The following is a 17,383-nucleotide window of genomic DNA, read 5'->3' as shown; positions in this document are numbered from 1 at the left end:
GGTCTCAAGGGGGTCCATGATAGCGTCAGCGTAGGAGAAATGGTAGACTAGGTAAGGGCTTGTAATTATGTAATGGCAGGAAGGAGGTGAAGGGAAAGTGAGCCCTAATCTACCCACCGCCCTGTCCCTGCCTACTTGCAACGACCCGCCCTAGGCGACGAGGTACAACTGGGCGGCGGTCCCTACGCTGTCCAAGTGCACGGGAAAACAAACAGGGAACACGCAAGGGAAGGGGCAGTAGCCACGGAACGCCACGAGGAAACGGAGCGGCGAACGAACAGTCAGGACCAGGACGAAGTGAGTACACCCGAGCGGGCACGGAGACAGAAGCAAGCCAGGGGCAAAGCAAAGCAGGTCAAGCAGAACTGCAGCAAGGCAGAAGCACGGCAGAAGCAGGCTGGAGCAAGCAGCAGTGGGGCCAGGAATCCAAAAGAATTACAAGCACTGAGGGAGAGAACAGGGCAGGTAATAAAGGACAGGGGGCGGAGCTAACTCCGACAGACCAGGCCGCGATAGGCTCTCCCACTCCTGAGCCTGCCACCCTGGTTGGTGGGAGATGGTGTCAGTCGAACAGGTCTGACCTCAGGTGTGGATTGATTAATCCCAGGAGTATACCTAGATGAAGTACCTGGCAGATCCCTAACAATATGATGTCACATGTGGTGTATAATCCAGTCGCCCGGAGCACACACGCTCTGCCTGTGCAGAAGAACATCGTACACACACACACAACTCCTGTCCCCTGTGCTGCCCCAGCTTTTTAATAAATTTTACAGGCCTCACTGCCCCCGACCCAGCCCGCTCCTGGTTCAGTATCTACATACTGTACAGGAGAGCAGCCCCTGCTCAGTGGAGCAGCCGGCCCACAAGGAGAACTCCCGGCAAAGTACATGGCCAATCCGCCCCTGGTGGCGTCCTATTAGGGTATGTTCACACGCAGTGTTTTCAGACATAATTCGGGCATTTAACGCCTCGAATTACGCCTGAAAAAACGGCTCCATTACGCCTACAAACATCTGCCCATTGCTTGCAATGGGATTTAGGCCTCATTTACACGAGCGTATTATACGCGCGTGCGACGCGCGTGCTTTTCACGCGTGTCGTACGCACCTATAATAGTCTATGGGGCTGTTTAGACGATGCGTGAATTTTGCGCTGCGTGAGTGCGTTGCGTAAAACTCACGACATGTTCTATATTCTTGCGTTTTTCACGCAACACGCACCCATTGACTTCAATGGGTGCGTGAAAACAACGCATGCCACACGGACGGTCCTGCGTTGCATGCGCGAAAATCACGCAAGAGCTGTCAAAAGGATGAATGTAAACAGAAAAGCACCACGTGCTTTTCTGGTTACAAACATCCAAACGGAGTGTCAAATTAGAGATGAGCGCACCGAACTTCACCGGGTTCGGCCGAACTCGTTTTGACCGAACCCGGCAAAAAATGTTCGGGTACGCGACGTCAGGAGACAGTCACTGCCCACGGTGCTCAAAGACTTAAACTGGTTCAGCACCATGGACAGTGACTTTCGATCACAATATACATATACGTGTAAAAAAAAACAGAATTTCGGACTTACCGATAAGTCCCGGCTCCTTCCTCCAGTCCGACCTCCCGGGATGACAATTCAGGCCAAGTGACAGCTGCAGCCAATCACAGGCCAAGCACAGGCTGCAGCCAATCACAGGCTGCAGCGGTCTCATGGCCTGCCGCGTCATCCTGGGAGGTGGGGCCGGATGACAAGAGAGGGACGCGTCACCAAGGCAACGGCCGGGAGACCGGACTGGAGGAAGCAGGCAGTTCATGGTAAGTTTGAACGTCTTTTTTTATTCACAGGTTGGTGTATATTGTGATCGGCAATCACTGTCGAGGGTGCTGAAAGAGTTACTGCCGATCAGTTAGCTCTTTCAGCACCTTGGACAGTGACGGGCGTCGACTACCTCATCTCTATGATGGCGGCTGCGCGAAAATCACGCAGCCGCGCATCATACACGGATGACACACGGAGCTGTCAATTGCCTTTTGCGCACGCAAAACGCAGCGTTTTTTTGCGCGCGCAAAACGCACACGCTCGTGTAAATGAGGCCTTATGGTGTTCTGTTCCCACAAGGCTTCATTTTACGCGTCGCTGTCAAAATACGGCGCGTAAAAAGACGCCCACGAAAAAGAAGTGCATGTCACTTCTTGGGACATTTTTGGAGGCGTTTTTCATTGACTCTATTGAAAAACAGCTCCAAAAACGGTCGTAAAATACGCCGCGAAAACGCGAGTTGTTACAAATAGCTCCGTATTTTCTGACATTTTTGGTCACTTATTGAACATACCCTTACAGTACCACGCTGGAATTCAGTGATCTCTAGAAATACCCATTCTTTCACAAATGTTTGTAAATGCGACTGGATGGCTAGGTGCTGGATTTTATACATCTATGGTTTGTCCCAATACTTTTGTCCACATTGTGTATTTATGATTCATCATTTGTAGATATATATGAAAGATATCAAAGGAACACTCCAAAAACTGATATACTGTGTTATGCCAAGTGCAGGGCCAAAGGGAGCAGTGCATCACTTCAATCTTTGTTGCTCCCTGAATGGCTGAGCCATGCACCGCTCCCTCAGGCTCAGCACTAGGCACAACGCCGTTTTATTTGGAGTGTTCTTTTAATTAGCTATAGGCATGGAAAGATATGAAAAGGACACAAGTGAGATAGACAAGATCAAACCTATACTTTATATTTATGAAAGAAAACATTTTATTTAGTTAAAAAAAAGGGCTTTGTACACTTTTGCACCAATGCATCTTAAATTAAAAAGGCACATTTGCAAATAGTTTATGTATACAGCTTCTATGCAGTCCTATGTGTCTCCATGGTTACAGAGTATGTAGTCTGATCCTGCAGTTATGTTTTACTCCATTCTCTCTGCCCCGTTTTTTTGCTAATCTCCAGACTGCACAGTTACTACACATAAGGATTCAGGAACACTGTCAAGTGGGTGTAGATACAATAAGGGTATGTGCACACGAGAAGTGCCTCTTACGTCTGAAATGACAGACTGTTTTCAGGAGAAAACAGCTGCCTCGTTTCAGACGTAAAAGCTCCTCCTCGTATTTTGCGAGGCGTCTGTGACGCTCGTAAATCTTGAGCTGCTCTTCATTGACTTCAATGAAGAACGGCTCAAATTACGTTGCAAAGAAGTGTCCTGCACTTCTTTGTCGAGGCAGTCAATTTACGCGTCGTCGTTTGACAGCTGTCAAACGACGACGCGTAAATGACAGGTCGTCTGCACAGTATGTCGGCAAACCCATTCAAATGAATGGGCAGATGTTTGCTGACGTATTGGAGCCCTATTTTCAGACGTAAAACGAGGCATAATACGCCTCATTTACGCCTGAAAATAGGTCGTGTGAACCCAGCCTAATAGGAAAGATAACAAAAATGCCTGAACAAAGTCAGCTAGTTGCTGCTTCCTAATAGAAATCTATGTGATTTCCATAGACTCCTAATGGAAGAAACTATTGCTGTAAAAAAAAAGTTGCAGCAAATGTTGCCCTTCTGAGTCAATTCAACACGGCTGCTGCAATATGGGCACGGAGTGAATGATGTCTATCTGGTTGCTCTGCAAGTGATGTCTGGTCATGGGGTATGACTCGTTTTGCTGCAATCCTGCAAAGTTAGGGTATGTTCACACAGCCTATTTTCAGACGTAATTCGGGCGTTTTACGCCTCGAATTACGTCTGAAAAGACTGCTCCATTACGCCTGCAAACATCTGCCCACTGCTTGCAATGGGTTTCACGATGTTCTATTCAGACGAGGTGTAATTTTACGCGTCGCTGTCAAAAGACGGCGCGTAAAAAGACGCCCGCGTCAAAGAAGTGCATGTCACTTCTTTGGACGTTTTTGGAGCCGTTTTTCATTGACTCCATTGAAAAACAGCACCAATTACGTCCGTAATGGACGCCGCGAAAAACGCGAGTACTTGCAAAAACATCTGAAATTCAGGAGCTGTTTTCGCCTGAAAACAACTCCGTAATTTCAGACGTAATTTGTTAAGATGTGTGAACATACCCTTACATATAGCTAGAATGTATTATTCGGAAGGTTTTACATATTTCAATATATTTACCTTTAACTCTGTAATTTGGGATGTCACATGCCACATAAGGTTCTCACTCAGAAACTTCATCCCATAGGGACCAATCATCTCAGCTAAAGCCTTTATTTCTAGAAGAGATTTAAATAACATCAGTGGGAAATAATACATATACAAACATAAAGAGATATAAGTGGTACCACTTTGCAAAGTCGAATTGACCACCTGAGGATATGTTCACACGGCTTATTTTCGGCCGTTTTTCAGGCCGTAAACAGGCGAAAAATCTGAAGCAGAACACCTTCAAATATGTGTCCATTGATTTCAATGGGAAAAACGGCGTTCTGTTCCGAAAGGGCATTTTTTTATGCTGACGTTTTTAAAAACGCCCACGAAAAAGACGTGCATGTTACTTCTTGAGCCATTTTTGGAGCCGTGTTTCAGTGACTCAACAGAAAAACAGCTCCAAGAACGGCCGTAAAAAATGCTGCGAAAAACGTGAGTTTGATTAAAAAATGTCTGTAAATCAGGAGCTGTTTTCCCTTGAAAACCGCTCCGTATTTTCAGCCGTTTTTAATTTAGCCTGCGAACATAGCCTGAAAGTGTTGGCTCACCACAGACATTGGTGGCATATTGCTAGAATGTGGCAGCAAGGTCTGATTAGTGGGGCCCCGACCCCTGTAACCCCTGCTGAACGTACGGGTAATAAAGTAACAATTTTTACAATTGCTTGAATTGTCCAGGATTAGGAGAAAAAGGGTTGGCTTTTTAAAAAAAAAAAAAACAGTGCTACACTTGCCCATGTGTATGATGTTGGCCCAAGCTCCATTTAAGTGCACTGGAATAAGCTACAATACTAGAGAGGCCATGGACAAGATTGGTGCAGTTTTAGAGTGAATTATTTTTTTTCTTATCCTGAACAACGCCTTTAATAACAGTGGCTTTGATCATTCCACCATTTTCAGGATATTTTTTTTTGTGTGGTTGTAAGGCCTTATTCACACGACAGGTTCCGAGTGTCGGCCAATAAAAATGTTAATTTTGGGCCATTTTTCCCGGCCGTTTTGAATCCGTTCCGATTCCGTTCCGGGCTGCGTTGCCGTTTTTAACGGGCCAATTTTGACCCATTTTGCATCCGTTTTTTTCCCTGACCGTTTTAAAATCGGATGAATTTTATTGCAAATATTTTGCCTCACACTTCCCTCTGTAGATAATGCCACACACTGCCCTCTGTAGAAACTGTCACAGCCCCCCTGTAGGTAGTGCCACACAGCCCCCTGGAGATAGTGCCACACAGCCTCCTGGAGGTAGTGCCACACAGCCCCCTGCAAGTAGTGCCACACAGCCCCCTGCAGGTAGTGCCACACAGCCCCCTGTAGGTAGTGGCAGACAGCCCCCTGTAGGTAGTGGTACACAGCCCCCTGTAGGTAGTGGCACACAGCCCCCAGTAGGTAATGCCACACAGCCCCCTGTAGGTAGTGGCACACAGCTCCCTGTAGGTAGTGGCACACAGCCCCCTATAGGTAATGCCACACAGCCCCTTGTAGGTAATGCCACACAGCCCCCCGTAGGTAATGCCACACAGCCCCCCATAGGTAATGCCACACAGCCCCCCGTAGGTAATGCCACACAGCCCCCCATAGGTAATGCCACAAAGCCCCCCATAGGTAATGCCACAAAGCCCCCCATAGGTAATGCCACAAAGCCCCCTGTAGGTAGTTCTACACAGCACCTCCCATAGATGGCACCCCCCTACCTGTCTGTAGATAGCGCCACCGTTCCAGGAGAAGTCCCTAAACTTCAATGTCCATATATGGACACAGTGAAGTCAGGGACTTCTCCTGGAGAGGAAACACTGGCCACAGGGTTGAGGATTCCGCTTCAGAAGTGCCTAACGTCACTGTGTCCATATATGGACACAGTGAAGTCAGGGACTTCTCCTGGAGAGGAAACACCGGCCACAGGGGCGGGGATTCTGCTTCAGAAGTGCCTGACGTCACTGTGTCCATATATGGACACAGTGAAGTCAGAGATTTCTCCTGGAGAGGAAACACCGGCCACAGGGTCGGGGATTCCATGTCCAGTGACATCAGGCACTTCTGAAGCGGAATCTCCGACCCTGTGGCCAGTGTTTCCGCTCCAGGAGAAGTCCCTGACTTCACTGTGTCCATATATGGACACAGTGACGTTAGGCACTTCTGAAGCTGTGGCCGGGGATTGGGGATTCCGCTCCTACAGGGAGCAAAAAAATACCCTCCTCCTCCCCCTCACATGTACTTCGCACTGTGAGGAGGAGAAGGAGGGAGAGCGAGCGACGGAAGACACGGCCGTCACTCGGGACACATTCCAGTGATGGCCGGGTATTACCCGGCCCCATAGACTTCTATGGGAGCCGGGTGGCCGGGAGAACGGCAAAAAATAGGGCATGTCCCATTTTTTGACGGCAGGGTTTCCCGGGCCGCTAAAAAATCGGTCGTGTGATTAGCCCCATTAGGGCTCTATTGTTCCTACTACGGCCCTGCGATGGCCATTTTATGAACGGCCATCACACGCCCGGGAAACCCTGTCGTGTGAATAAGGTCTAACAGTTCTGCTTTGAACAGTATATTTTACTCCATGAAGTCTCTGCCTGATATTAATAACGTTTAGAAAAAAATCAACCTATAAAACAAATATTGCTTCACTAAATAAGCATTAGGTTATGATATTCCCAGCACATGGCGTATATTTTATTCTGGTCTTGTACTCTGTGTAATGGGTTATAGAGAAGATTTAGATTGGAACATAGAGACACAGCAAAAAAGACAATTAAATCAAAGCAAATGCATTTCCCGTCAGGACTCTCTATATACACGTGGTTACAATGTGACAGCTGTAATGAGTATTTGTACACAAGGTCAATATTGAGCCGCACTGTTCTCACTAAGAAGGAGGAGACTACAATATTTGCTTACGTTTCAACAGCAAAAACATTGAAGGACATTATCAGAAGGGAAGGTCAAATGTCTTCATGATCAGAAAAACACATTGTTAACTATGATGCTTCTTCACAATTTAAATGCATACATGAAGCCATTAGCTACACACAATTTGCATTGGTGAACCAAAAACGATTTCCGATCACAAAAAATCAATGTAAGTGGTTTTAATTTTTTGGGTGGATGACACACGCAGGCAGAGATGAGTGAGTCGATTACCTTTATATTTGAGGTTAACAGATAATTAAAGAGGCTCTGTCACCAGAATTTGCAACCCCTATCTGCTATTGCAGCAGATAGGCGCTGCAATGTAGATTACAGTAACGTTTTTATTTTTAAAAAACGAGCATTTTTGGCCAAGTTATGACCATTTTTGTATTTATGCAAATGAGGCTTGCAAAAGTACAACTGGGCGTGTTTCCAGTAAAAGTACTACTGGGCGTGTATTATGTGTGTACATCGGGGCGTTTTTACTTCTTTTACTAGCTGGGCGTTCTGACGAGAAGTATCATCCACTTCTCTTCAGAACGCCCAGCTTCTGGCAGTGCAGACACAGCCGTGTTCTCGAGAGATCACGCTGTGACGTCACTCACTTCCTGCCCCAGGTCCTGCATCGTGTCGGACGAGCGAGGACACATCGGCACCAGAGGCTACAGTTGATTCTGCAGCAGCATCGGCGTTTGCAGGTAAGTCGATGTAGCTACTTACCTGCAAACGCCGATGCTGCTGCAGAATCAACTGTAGCCTCTGGTGCCGATGTGTCCTCACTCGTCCGACACGATGCAGGACCTGGGGCAGGAAGTGAGTGACGTCACAGCGTGATCTCTCGAGAACACGGCTGTGTCTGCACTGCCAGAAGCTTGGCGTTCTGAAGAGAAGTGGATGATACTTCTCGTCAGAACGCCCAGCTAGTAAAAGTAGTAAAAACGCCCCGATGTACGCACATAATACACTCCCACTTGGACTTTTACTTTAAACACGCCCACTTGGACTTTTGCAAGCCTCATTTGCATAAATACAAAAATGGTCATAACTTGGCCAAAAATAAAATAAAAATAAAAACGTTACTGTAATCTACATTGCAGCGCCTATCTGCTGCAATAGCAGATAGGGGTTGCAAAATCTGGTGACAGAGCCTCTTTAACAAGACAGAAATACAGTAGCAAAAAATTATAGAATAATAAAAAAAGTCAGATTAAAATAAAAAAGAAAGTGTGCAAAAAAAATAAGGCACTGTATATAAAAAAGTGAAAAAATGCGGGTGTATTAATTCAATTGTTGGTAATGGCACAATAGAGAGAGAATGCACTTTATTTGAAAGATTCCTATCACAAAATACAGGAAGGATAACCAGTATAATGCAAAATATAACATCTTTATTAGAAACAAGATAAAACACAGAATATAAATTGGAACGACAAACCCATGATACAAGGATCCCCACACATAATTACTAAAAACGTCCTATAGAAAAAAATACACTAATAAATGCAGCAAAGTGCAAGTGCCTGAACAATAAATGCAGTAGCCCTATAGTGACAATTGTCAAGTTAGGGAAAACAATTAAAGACTGTCTAGTTTAATTGTTTTCCCTAACTTGACACTTGTCACTATAGGGCTGCTGCATTTGTTATACTGTATGGTGCAGTTATGGTGGCATTATACTGTATGGGGCAACTTTAGGGGCATTATACAGTATGGGGCAGTTATCAAGCCATTATACTGTAAGAAGGCAGCTATGGATCATTATACTGTATGGGGGCAGTAATGGAGCTATTATACTGTATGTGGACAGCTATGGAGCATTATACTGTATGGGGCAGCTATGGAGCATTATACTGTATGGGGGCAGCTATGGAGCCATTATACTGTATGGGGTAGCTATGGATCATTATACTGTATGTGGGCAGCTATGGAGCATTATATTGTATGGGGGCAGCTATGGAGCCATTATACTGTATGTGGGCAGCTATGGAGCATTATACTGTATGGGGGCAGCTATGGAGCCATTATACTGTATGTGGGCAGCTATGGAGCATTATACTGTATGGGGCAGCTATGGAACATTATACTATATGGGGGCAGCTATGGGGCATTATACTCTATGTGGGCTGCTATGGGGGTATTATACTGTGTGGGGGCAGTGATGGGGGTATTATACTGTTCGGGCGCAGCTGTGGGGGCATTATACTGTGTGGAAGGCACTATGAGAGCATTATACTGTGTAGGGACAGCTATGGGGGAATTTACTATATGTGGGCAGCTATGGGACGTGATACTGTATGTGGGCAGCTATGGGGCATTATACTGTGTGGGAGGCAGTATAGGGGCATTATACTGTGTGGGGACAGCTATAGGGACACTATACTGTTTGGGGACAGCTGTAGGGGCATTATACTGTGTGGGGACAGCTATAGGGGCAATATACTGTGTGGGGACAGCTATAGGGGCATTATACTGTGTGAAGGGCAGCTATGGGGCATTATTCTGTGTGGGAAGGCACTATAGGGGAATTATACTGTGTGGGGGCCACTAAGGGGTCATTATACTATCTGGGAGCAGCTATGGGAGCATTATTCCGTGTGGAGGCAACCATAGGGGCATTATCCTGTTTGGGGCAGCTATAGGGGCGTTATACTATGAGGGGGCCACTAAGGGGTCATTATAAAGTGTGGGGGCCACTAAGGGGTCATTATACTATGTGGGGGCAGCTATGGGAGCATTATTATGTGTGGGGGCAACCATAGGGTCATTATCCTGTGTGGAAGCAGCTATAGGTGTAACGTCCGTGGTCGCTGACCACGAACTCCTTCCATTCAGTCGACTCCCTTCTCTCAAGAGATGTCTGCACATACAGTCGTCCTGCTCCACAGCGACCACAAGGGTGCACTTACAAGCTCAGTCCAGACTTAAGAATTCAGAGCGCACGCATGTTGGTGATTTGAGCTAATTGCTCCAGAGCACCCTGGGCTATAAGAAGGTCCCAGCCCCATCCTGCCACGCCTGAACTTTGTTGTTATATTCCAAGTCTGTCTTGCAAATGGTCCCCTAGTGTTTCCTGCTCCCAGTGTTTCCTGTTCCTGTATCCGGTAACCTGTATCCTGATCTAGTGCCGTGCTGAGCTGTAGCCGTGCTGTATACCACGACTGTCCTGCTTCTCCATGCCTGACGTCTACCTGCTGCCTAGTTCCTGCCAAGCCTGCCTTGCTACTGTCCGAGCTGCCACAGGCACCCTATATAAACTATAGACTCTGGCCTGCGCCCTGTTGGCCAGCTGCCATACTGCCAAGGCGGTACGGCCCAGTGGGTCCACGAACCCTACGTGACAATAGGTGCATTATACTTTGTGGTGCACACTTACGGGTCATGATACTGTGTGGGGGGCCCACTGGGTTGGGACTCACTCAGATGTGTTTTGCCCCCCTGTGCTAAACCCCTAGCTATGCCTCTAGTTTGCGTGAATTTAGCACTGGAAAATATACTCATTAAAAGGATTGACCAATCATATGCAAATATAGCTTTATTGTTGGGGCACAAGTATAAAACTCATATACAGTAAAATGGGAGCAGTATCCCATTGCCACCATTTAGATTCCAGGTTTTATTTACTTCAGTGGAGGTAAAATAATGAAAGTGATGTGATTGGGTGCTATGGACAACAACTCTAGTTTCTTTTTTTCTTCTAGGTCTTTTAGCTTACTAAGGCCGAGTTCACATGTAAATACTGCGGTTTTTCCACAACATGTTGCCAAAAATCCGCAGCATAAGGGCTTATTCAGACGAACGTTGCGTTTTTGCAGCTCCGTGTGTCATCCGTGTATGATGCGCGGCTGCGTGATTTTCGCGCAGCCGCCATCATAGAGGTGAGTCTAGTCGACGTCAGTCACTGTCCAGGGTGCTGAAAGAGTTAACTGATCGGCAGTTAACTCTTTCAGCACCCTCGACAGTGAATGCCGATCACAATATCGAGAAACCTGTTAAAAAAAAAGAAAAAGTTTGTACTTACCGAGAACTTCCCTCCCGGCCGTTGCCTTGGTGACGCGCCTCTCTTGACATCTGGCCCCACCTCCCTGGATGACGCCGCAGTCCACGTGACCGCTGCAGCCTGTGCTTGGCCTGTGATTGGCTGGAGCTGTCACTTGGACTGAATTGTCATCCCGGGAGGTCAGACTGGAGGAAGAAGCCGGGAGTTATCGGTAAGTCAGAACTTCTTTTTTTTTTTTACACGTTCATGTATATTGGGATCGGAAGTCACTGTCCAGGGTGCTGAAACAGTTTAACTCTTTCAGCACCCTGGACAGTGACTATCTCCTGACGTCGCATACCGGAATTTTTTTTGCCGGGTTCGGCCAAAACTGGTTCGGCCGAACCTGGTGAAGTTCGGTTCGGTTGTCCGGGTTCGCTCATCTCAAAGACACTCCGTTCGGATGTTTGTAAACAGAAAAGCACGTGGTGCTTTTCTGTTTACATTCATCCTTTTGACAGCTGGTGCGCGAAACAGGCAGTTCGCACGGAAGTGCTTCCGTGCGACCTGCATGGTTTTCACGCACCCACTTACTTCAATGGGTGCGTGATGCGCGAAATACGAAATACGCGGAGATATTGACCATGTCGCGCTTTTTGCGCAGCGGACAAACGCTGCGCAAAAAGCACGGACTGTCTGTACTGCCCCATAGACTTGTATTGGTCTGTGCGTGGCGCGTGAAAACCACGCGGCCCGCACGGACCCAATACACGTTCGTGTGAATCCACCCTAATACAATAGCAGCAAAGTGGATGAGATTTGAGCAAATCTCATCCACATGCTGCATAAATGATGAGCGGAAAAAACACTCAGAAATTAAACTGCACTGCCGCCGCGTCATTCACTAATTGGCTCCGTCCGCCCTACTCACTCACATTTTGGAGCAGGAGGAGCCAAGTATTGCGGTGGCGGCGGCGGTTTGAGTGAGGTCGGTGTGTGCCGGCCTGAGAGTGGACCAGTCCGACCACCTGACCTCATGTCAGTGAGGTCAGATGACTGGATTGGTCCACTCCCAGGCCGGCACAGTCCAGTCACCTGACCTCACGCACCGACTTCACGCACCGACTTCACTCTGACCACCGCTGCCGTCATGGTTTTTGTGCTACAAGCTGTTAAAAATGTGACAGGACCTGTTTTAGAGGAGAGCACAAAGTCCTTGACGCAACTCTTTTCCTAATATATAAACAAGAAGGAATAGTAAGGGTAGTAATACAAACACCATGGGTATCGTCAGAACACATGAATGACTTAAAGGGGTTTTCGCATCAGAGACATTTATGACATATCCACAGGATATGTCATAAATGTCAGGTAGATGCGGGTCCTACCCCTGGGACCCGCACCTATCTCTAGAACGGGGCCTCCAAACCCCATTCTGCCTCTCTATGTTGCGGCTGATGCAGGTGAATTCCGACCATGAAAAAACTACGCTGTTTCCGTAAGTCACATAGAACTGAATGGTAGTTACGGAAACAGCGTAACTCGCATGCTACTCTGCTTCCCTAACTGTCATTGACAACTATGGAAGTTAAGGAAATAGCGTAGTTCAGCGAGCTATGCTGTTTTCTTCTTTATAGCCGGAAATCAGCCAGAACACAGAGAGGTAGAACGGGGTTTAGGGAATAGAGATAGGTGCGGCTCCCAGAGGTTCTATCTGACATTTATGACATATACAGTGGATATATTATAAATCTCCCTGATGAAAAACCCCTTTCAGTAAGTAAGTTGGAACAACTTACTGCTGCGAGCAGTTCTTTTCAAATCTTACCATTGCAAAGAGTCCAGATTGACCAACACAGCAGCAACATCATCAACACCAGCTAACATCACACGCCTCACCAAAGAGAAGCAGTCCCTGCCATCACTTTAGGGGTGAGTTAATTAAATGTTTGACCAAATATAGTAGGCTAATTTTTAAGTTGATAATTTTGTATGGCCCGTGAATGATGTTATAAATATCCGAATGGCCCTTAGAAGAAAAAAGGTTCCCCACCCCTGCTCTGAACTCTAAGTGCACTATTTATGTGGGCACTGTATGGCACTGTTTATGCAAGGATTATATATTTCATACACACACATAAACATTTATAATTGTTACTAAGATGGAGCTAACGTTTGAGAAATCCTCTGTGGCATGCTAAGCTCGCCACACATTGCTGTCCCTCTTTCCCCTCTGAGAAAATTAGGATGGATGTATAATCGTGTCTTCGCTTTTACTATACACATAGGCGAATGGCAACAGACAGCTTAAATTAGGCTTAAATGCTTTAAAGCGTACCTAACTTTTCAGGCGACTTTTCAGATTAAGCTGATATTTATGTGAACCTGAGGAATATCTCTATTTCTGGTCATTTTTTTTACGCAATTATCCCCTCTGCAGGCTCTCGCTCTAATTCTCAGTTTTCTCTGTGCTAGTGGGAGGAGCCTAACTGCTATCATGTCTTCTATACACTGCACATATAGAAGTGGAGAATCCTGCTCTCCTATCTATCACATATATAAACTGCAGCAGCATGGAGGAGATTATACAGCAGTTATGACCTGTGTAGCTAAAAATTTACGCCTGGGGTGACCTAGAAGTCTCTGTCTTTCTCAATCTTCTCCTGCTTCCTACCCCTGCTCCTCCCTCCCCTCTCCATAGACTTGTATAGGCAAGCAGTGAAGTGACACACTTTTGCCTTCTGCAGCTCGTCTGTAACCAGGAAAGAACAAAATAATCCTTTGGATATGACTGTTCCTTCTGCATTGTACCTCTGCTCCCTTACAGGAAGTGAGACACCTAGTGGAGGTAATTTCACACAGAATTTACATAATTAAAACAACTATATTTTAACAGTAAGTAAATGACAAAGTTTATCTGTATCAGATATACTATTAGATTAGCATAAATATTTGGAAAATTTAGTGTCCATTTAACATAGAAACCTTGTATTAACGTTCACTGTCTTATATGAGGGAAACAAATTTGTTGGTGGGAATACATTTTAAAGAAATAAGTCTTGTTGTGTCTCCATTTATGAGAGCACATTCTGATGCTGATACAACAGCCAGTTGCATTACTATAAAAGTGTCCAATCAGATTTTTTTTTTATGGCTAGTGTATGGCCAGAGGGGGCGGTGCATGACACAGGCATTCTGTCTTTGTTGTTCTTTGAATCTCTATGCCATGTACCTCCCCCTCTGGCCCGGCATTGATCGTGACACAATATATAAGTCTTGCCTAGAGTGTTCCTTTAGCCACAACTGCAGAATCAGATTGGCATATTGCGGTGCCACTGGCTCATTTGCATTCTCAGACGCCGCATACAAAGCACATTACTCACTCTACAGCCCATCATTGACTACTATGGCACTACATCCCCAGTCCAGCCAATCAGCTCTTAATGCAAGCTCTGTAGTCCAAGCTCTGAAAGGTTGGCGACAATTTTTTTTCCTTCATTTTAAAAGCTTTGAAACAGCAAATTGAATTCGGAAAACCCATTTGACTGCATTCCTTGAAAAAAACATTTGCTTACTGCTGATAACCTGACCGTGTTACGGAAACAGAAACTTCTAATATATTTCAATCACTCCTCCTAAATACATCCCACAAATCAATAATTAATATGGATGTTGAGGGAACCCAATTTTTTACGATCCCTGAAATTCAATTCTCTGTTCTGTAATAGATTAGCAGAATTTACTGCTCCTCCATCATATGTAAGAGTCTAATAACAGTTGACAAGAATTAAAATTTAGAAAAAGATGGGAGGGCCAAGTCATTGCCATGGCAACATGCTTCAGGGGATGCGGCTCACACGACTGCAGCATCCCAAGTTTTTGCCTGTCTCTGCTTATTTTATCAAAAGAGGGGGTAGGGAAATGTCTGTGAGTGTTATCTTCTGCAATACTGTGTTACACGCTATCCAAGAAGCTAATGGGTTAACAATGCCTTACGAGGACCTTCATTTTCCTTCTTGAAGAAAAATGCTAAATGATTTGGAGTAGCGATGTTCAGTTGGCATTCACCCATTGTTTTCCAGAAGAATCTCTGAATTGATGCAGAAGGAGGGTACAGGGAAAATATGTACAGTACAATTACTATCAATAACCTATATAGGAGATAGATAGATAGATAGATAGATAGATAGATAGATAGATAGATAGATAGATAGATAGATAGATAGATAGATAGATAGATAGATAGATAGATAGATAGATAGATAGATAGATAGATGATAGAGAATATACACATATAATCTACATAAAAAGTGGAACAATGTTGTAAATACATTACATTATTTATGTTTTACAGAACCTGAGATACAGCCTGTGTTATAGTCCAGAGACATATTCACAATTCTGCAGACTTCAGAGCTGAAATCATCCAGCATTCCTTAATTGCTCAATGTCTGCACAGAATTTCCAATGGTGATTTGTATTGTGGGGGTTTAAACCAGGCACTGTACAGTAATTTGATGTCCCACTGAATTAGGCGAAATTCACACAAACGTGTGCGTTTTGCACAAGCAAAAAACAAAGCGTTTTGCGCGCGTTGCAGTTCCGTGTTGCATCAGTGTTTGGTGCGTGGCTGAGTGTTTTTTGCACATATGGCCTCGTTATGACACGTGGTTTTAATGTTTAGAAACATAAATGAAGGAGGTGGTTTTATTATTTCCTTAATTTCGTCAACAACTGTAGCGCGAATCACGCGCGGCACACGGAAGTGCGTCCGTGTGCCGTGCGCTATTTTCATGCACCCATTGACTTCAATGGGTGCGTGATGCGCGAAAAACGCTCAAGTATAGGATATGAATTTTATGCAGCGGACGCACGCTGCGTGAAAAACACGGAATGTCTGAACAGCCCCATTTGCTTACATAGGTCCGTGCGACGCGCGTGATTTTCACGCGCGTATCACGGACATAAAATACGCTCGTGTAACAGGAGCTTAGCCAGGGTGTCAGTGATGTGTCTGATGACAAACTTGTCTTCTGTTTCCAATGAAAATCAGCAGAATTGTGAATGCAGCTCTGGGATATAACATGAGCTGTAACTTAGAATAAGAACAAGATAATTAGTGTAATATAATTACAAGTTACCGAACCTTTCATGTAGACTAATCTATACAATTTGTACACCGTGTAAAATAGTTCTCAAAGGTGAATGCCATATGCACCAGGTTTCCTAATTATTATGCAAACATTTCTAATATAGATTTATCTAGATAGTCCAATACATATATATGTAAACATTTCTAGAAACACCATTAATGTGAATTCCTAGAAAACCAGTCCTTGTATTACTTATAGTATATCATAAATTTGATACATGTGCATTCTGGGATAAAATGAATAAAACACATGCATGGCTATTAGTTTCATTACAGTAAATGTGTTCTATGTTTACACACCTGAGGCATCCGTGTATTCATCAGCGTTGAGTCCTTGCTCCCCACTAATTTCTGTGGGTATATCGATAAAGCATTTCATTGATGGGGAATACACTACTAACCCCGCGCTAGCCTGACGAAGGAGACACTCCAAGTACCTTGGTGTAAGAAAAAAAAAAGCAAATACATCAGGTTTCATTCATTTCTATATATTTCTATAAATTGTTACAATTAATACATTATTTTTTTTTGGAGTGAAGCATTTGACCTTGTTTTACACAGCTCAGGAAGAGAATATAATTGCTGAGCTCTTGCTCAAATGACCACTACAAAGCTTGACTGGACAGTCTACTGTAAATAGCACTTACCAATTGGTATACAGTGCAGTAATGGTTTGCTCTCCATTTGCATCCATTGCCTGTGTCTGTTGCAGAAGGGTATTTCGGATAGCACGGGTGATATCGATATTTACGAGGTGGGCAATGGACTGCAGAGTGCTGAGAAATGCCCGCATTGAACTCAGGACCTCTGAAGGACGCTGGATCTCCTGAGTATTTGGTTTCCAGTTCACCAATGACACCAGGGCTCTAAAACATGCATAAGTTAAAATATTTAAAGCACATATATAGTAAATTAGTACATCAAGCTTGGTGTGCGTCCCTGTTTGCCCTATGAAGCCAAGCGTTTTTTTTAATTATTATTAAATGCATTCAAAATGGAAATAGAGGATGAAGAGTTAATTATAATAACCTGTAATGCCACCACAATGAAGCTTCTAAAATTTGTTGTGCAGCCCTAGCCTTAAAGGGGTTGTCAGCTTTGGACAATCCCTACTTGTTTGAAAGGTCCTTTGTCGATAAGCTGATCACAAAATGTCCTGCTGCTAAGATCCCGAATGATCAGCTGTAACCT

At 44.9% G+C, this 17,383-nt stretch overlaps 1 protein-coding gene across 1 annotated transcript in view; it reads right to left on the bottom strand.

The window, feature by feature from the left end:
- NCKAP1L (NCK associated protein 1 like) overlaps positions 1-17,383 on the bottom strand; it is a 225,855-nt gene that overhangs the window by 124,321 nt on the left and 84,151 nt on the right. Inside the window, exons 21-23 of the mRNA XM_075850114.1 lie at positions 16,840-17,058; positions 16,493-16,629; positions 4,132-4,229 (exon numbers count right to left, since the gene is read on the bottom strand). Coding sequence (XP_075706229.1) covers positions 4,132-4,229; positions 16,493-16,629; positions 16,840-17,058 — 454 coding nt within the window. The remainder of the gene's footprint in view (positions 1-4,131; positions 4,230-16,492; positions 16,630-16,839; positions 17,059-17,383) is intronic.

The sequence above is a fragment of the Rhinoderma darwinii genome, chromosome 2, assembly GCF_050947455.1.
Source record: "Rhinoderma darwinii isolate aRhiDar2 chromosome 2, aRhiDar2.hap1, whole genome shotgun sequence".
NCBI classification, from domain to species: Eukaryota; Metazoa; Chordata; class Amphibia; order Anura; family Rhinodermatidae; genus Rhinoderma; species Rhinoderma darwinii.
Note: the sequence above shows the minus strand (reverse complement) of the source record. Positions and strands in the feature narration are given on the sequence as shown.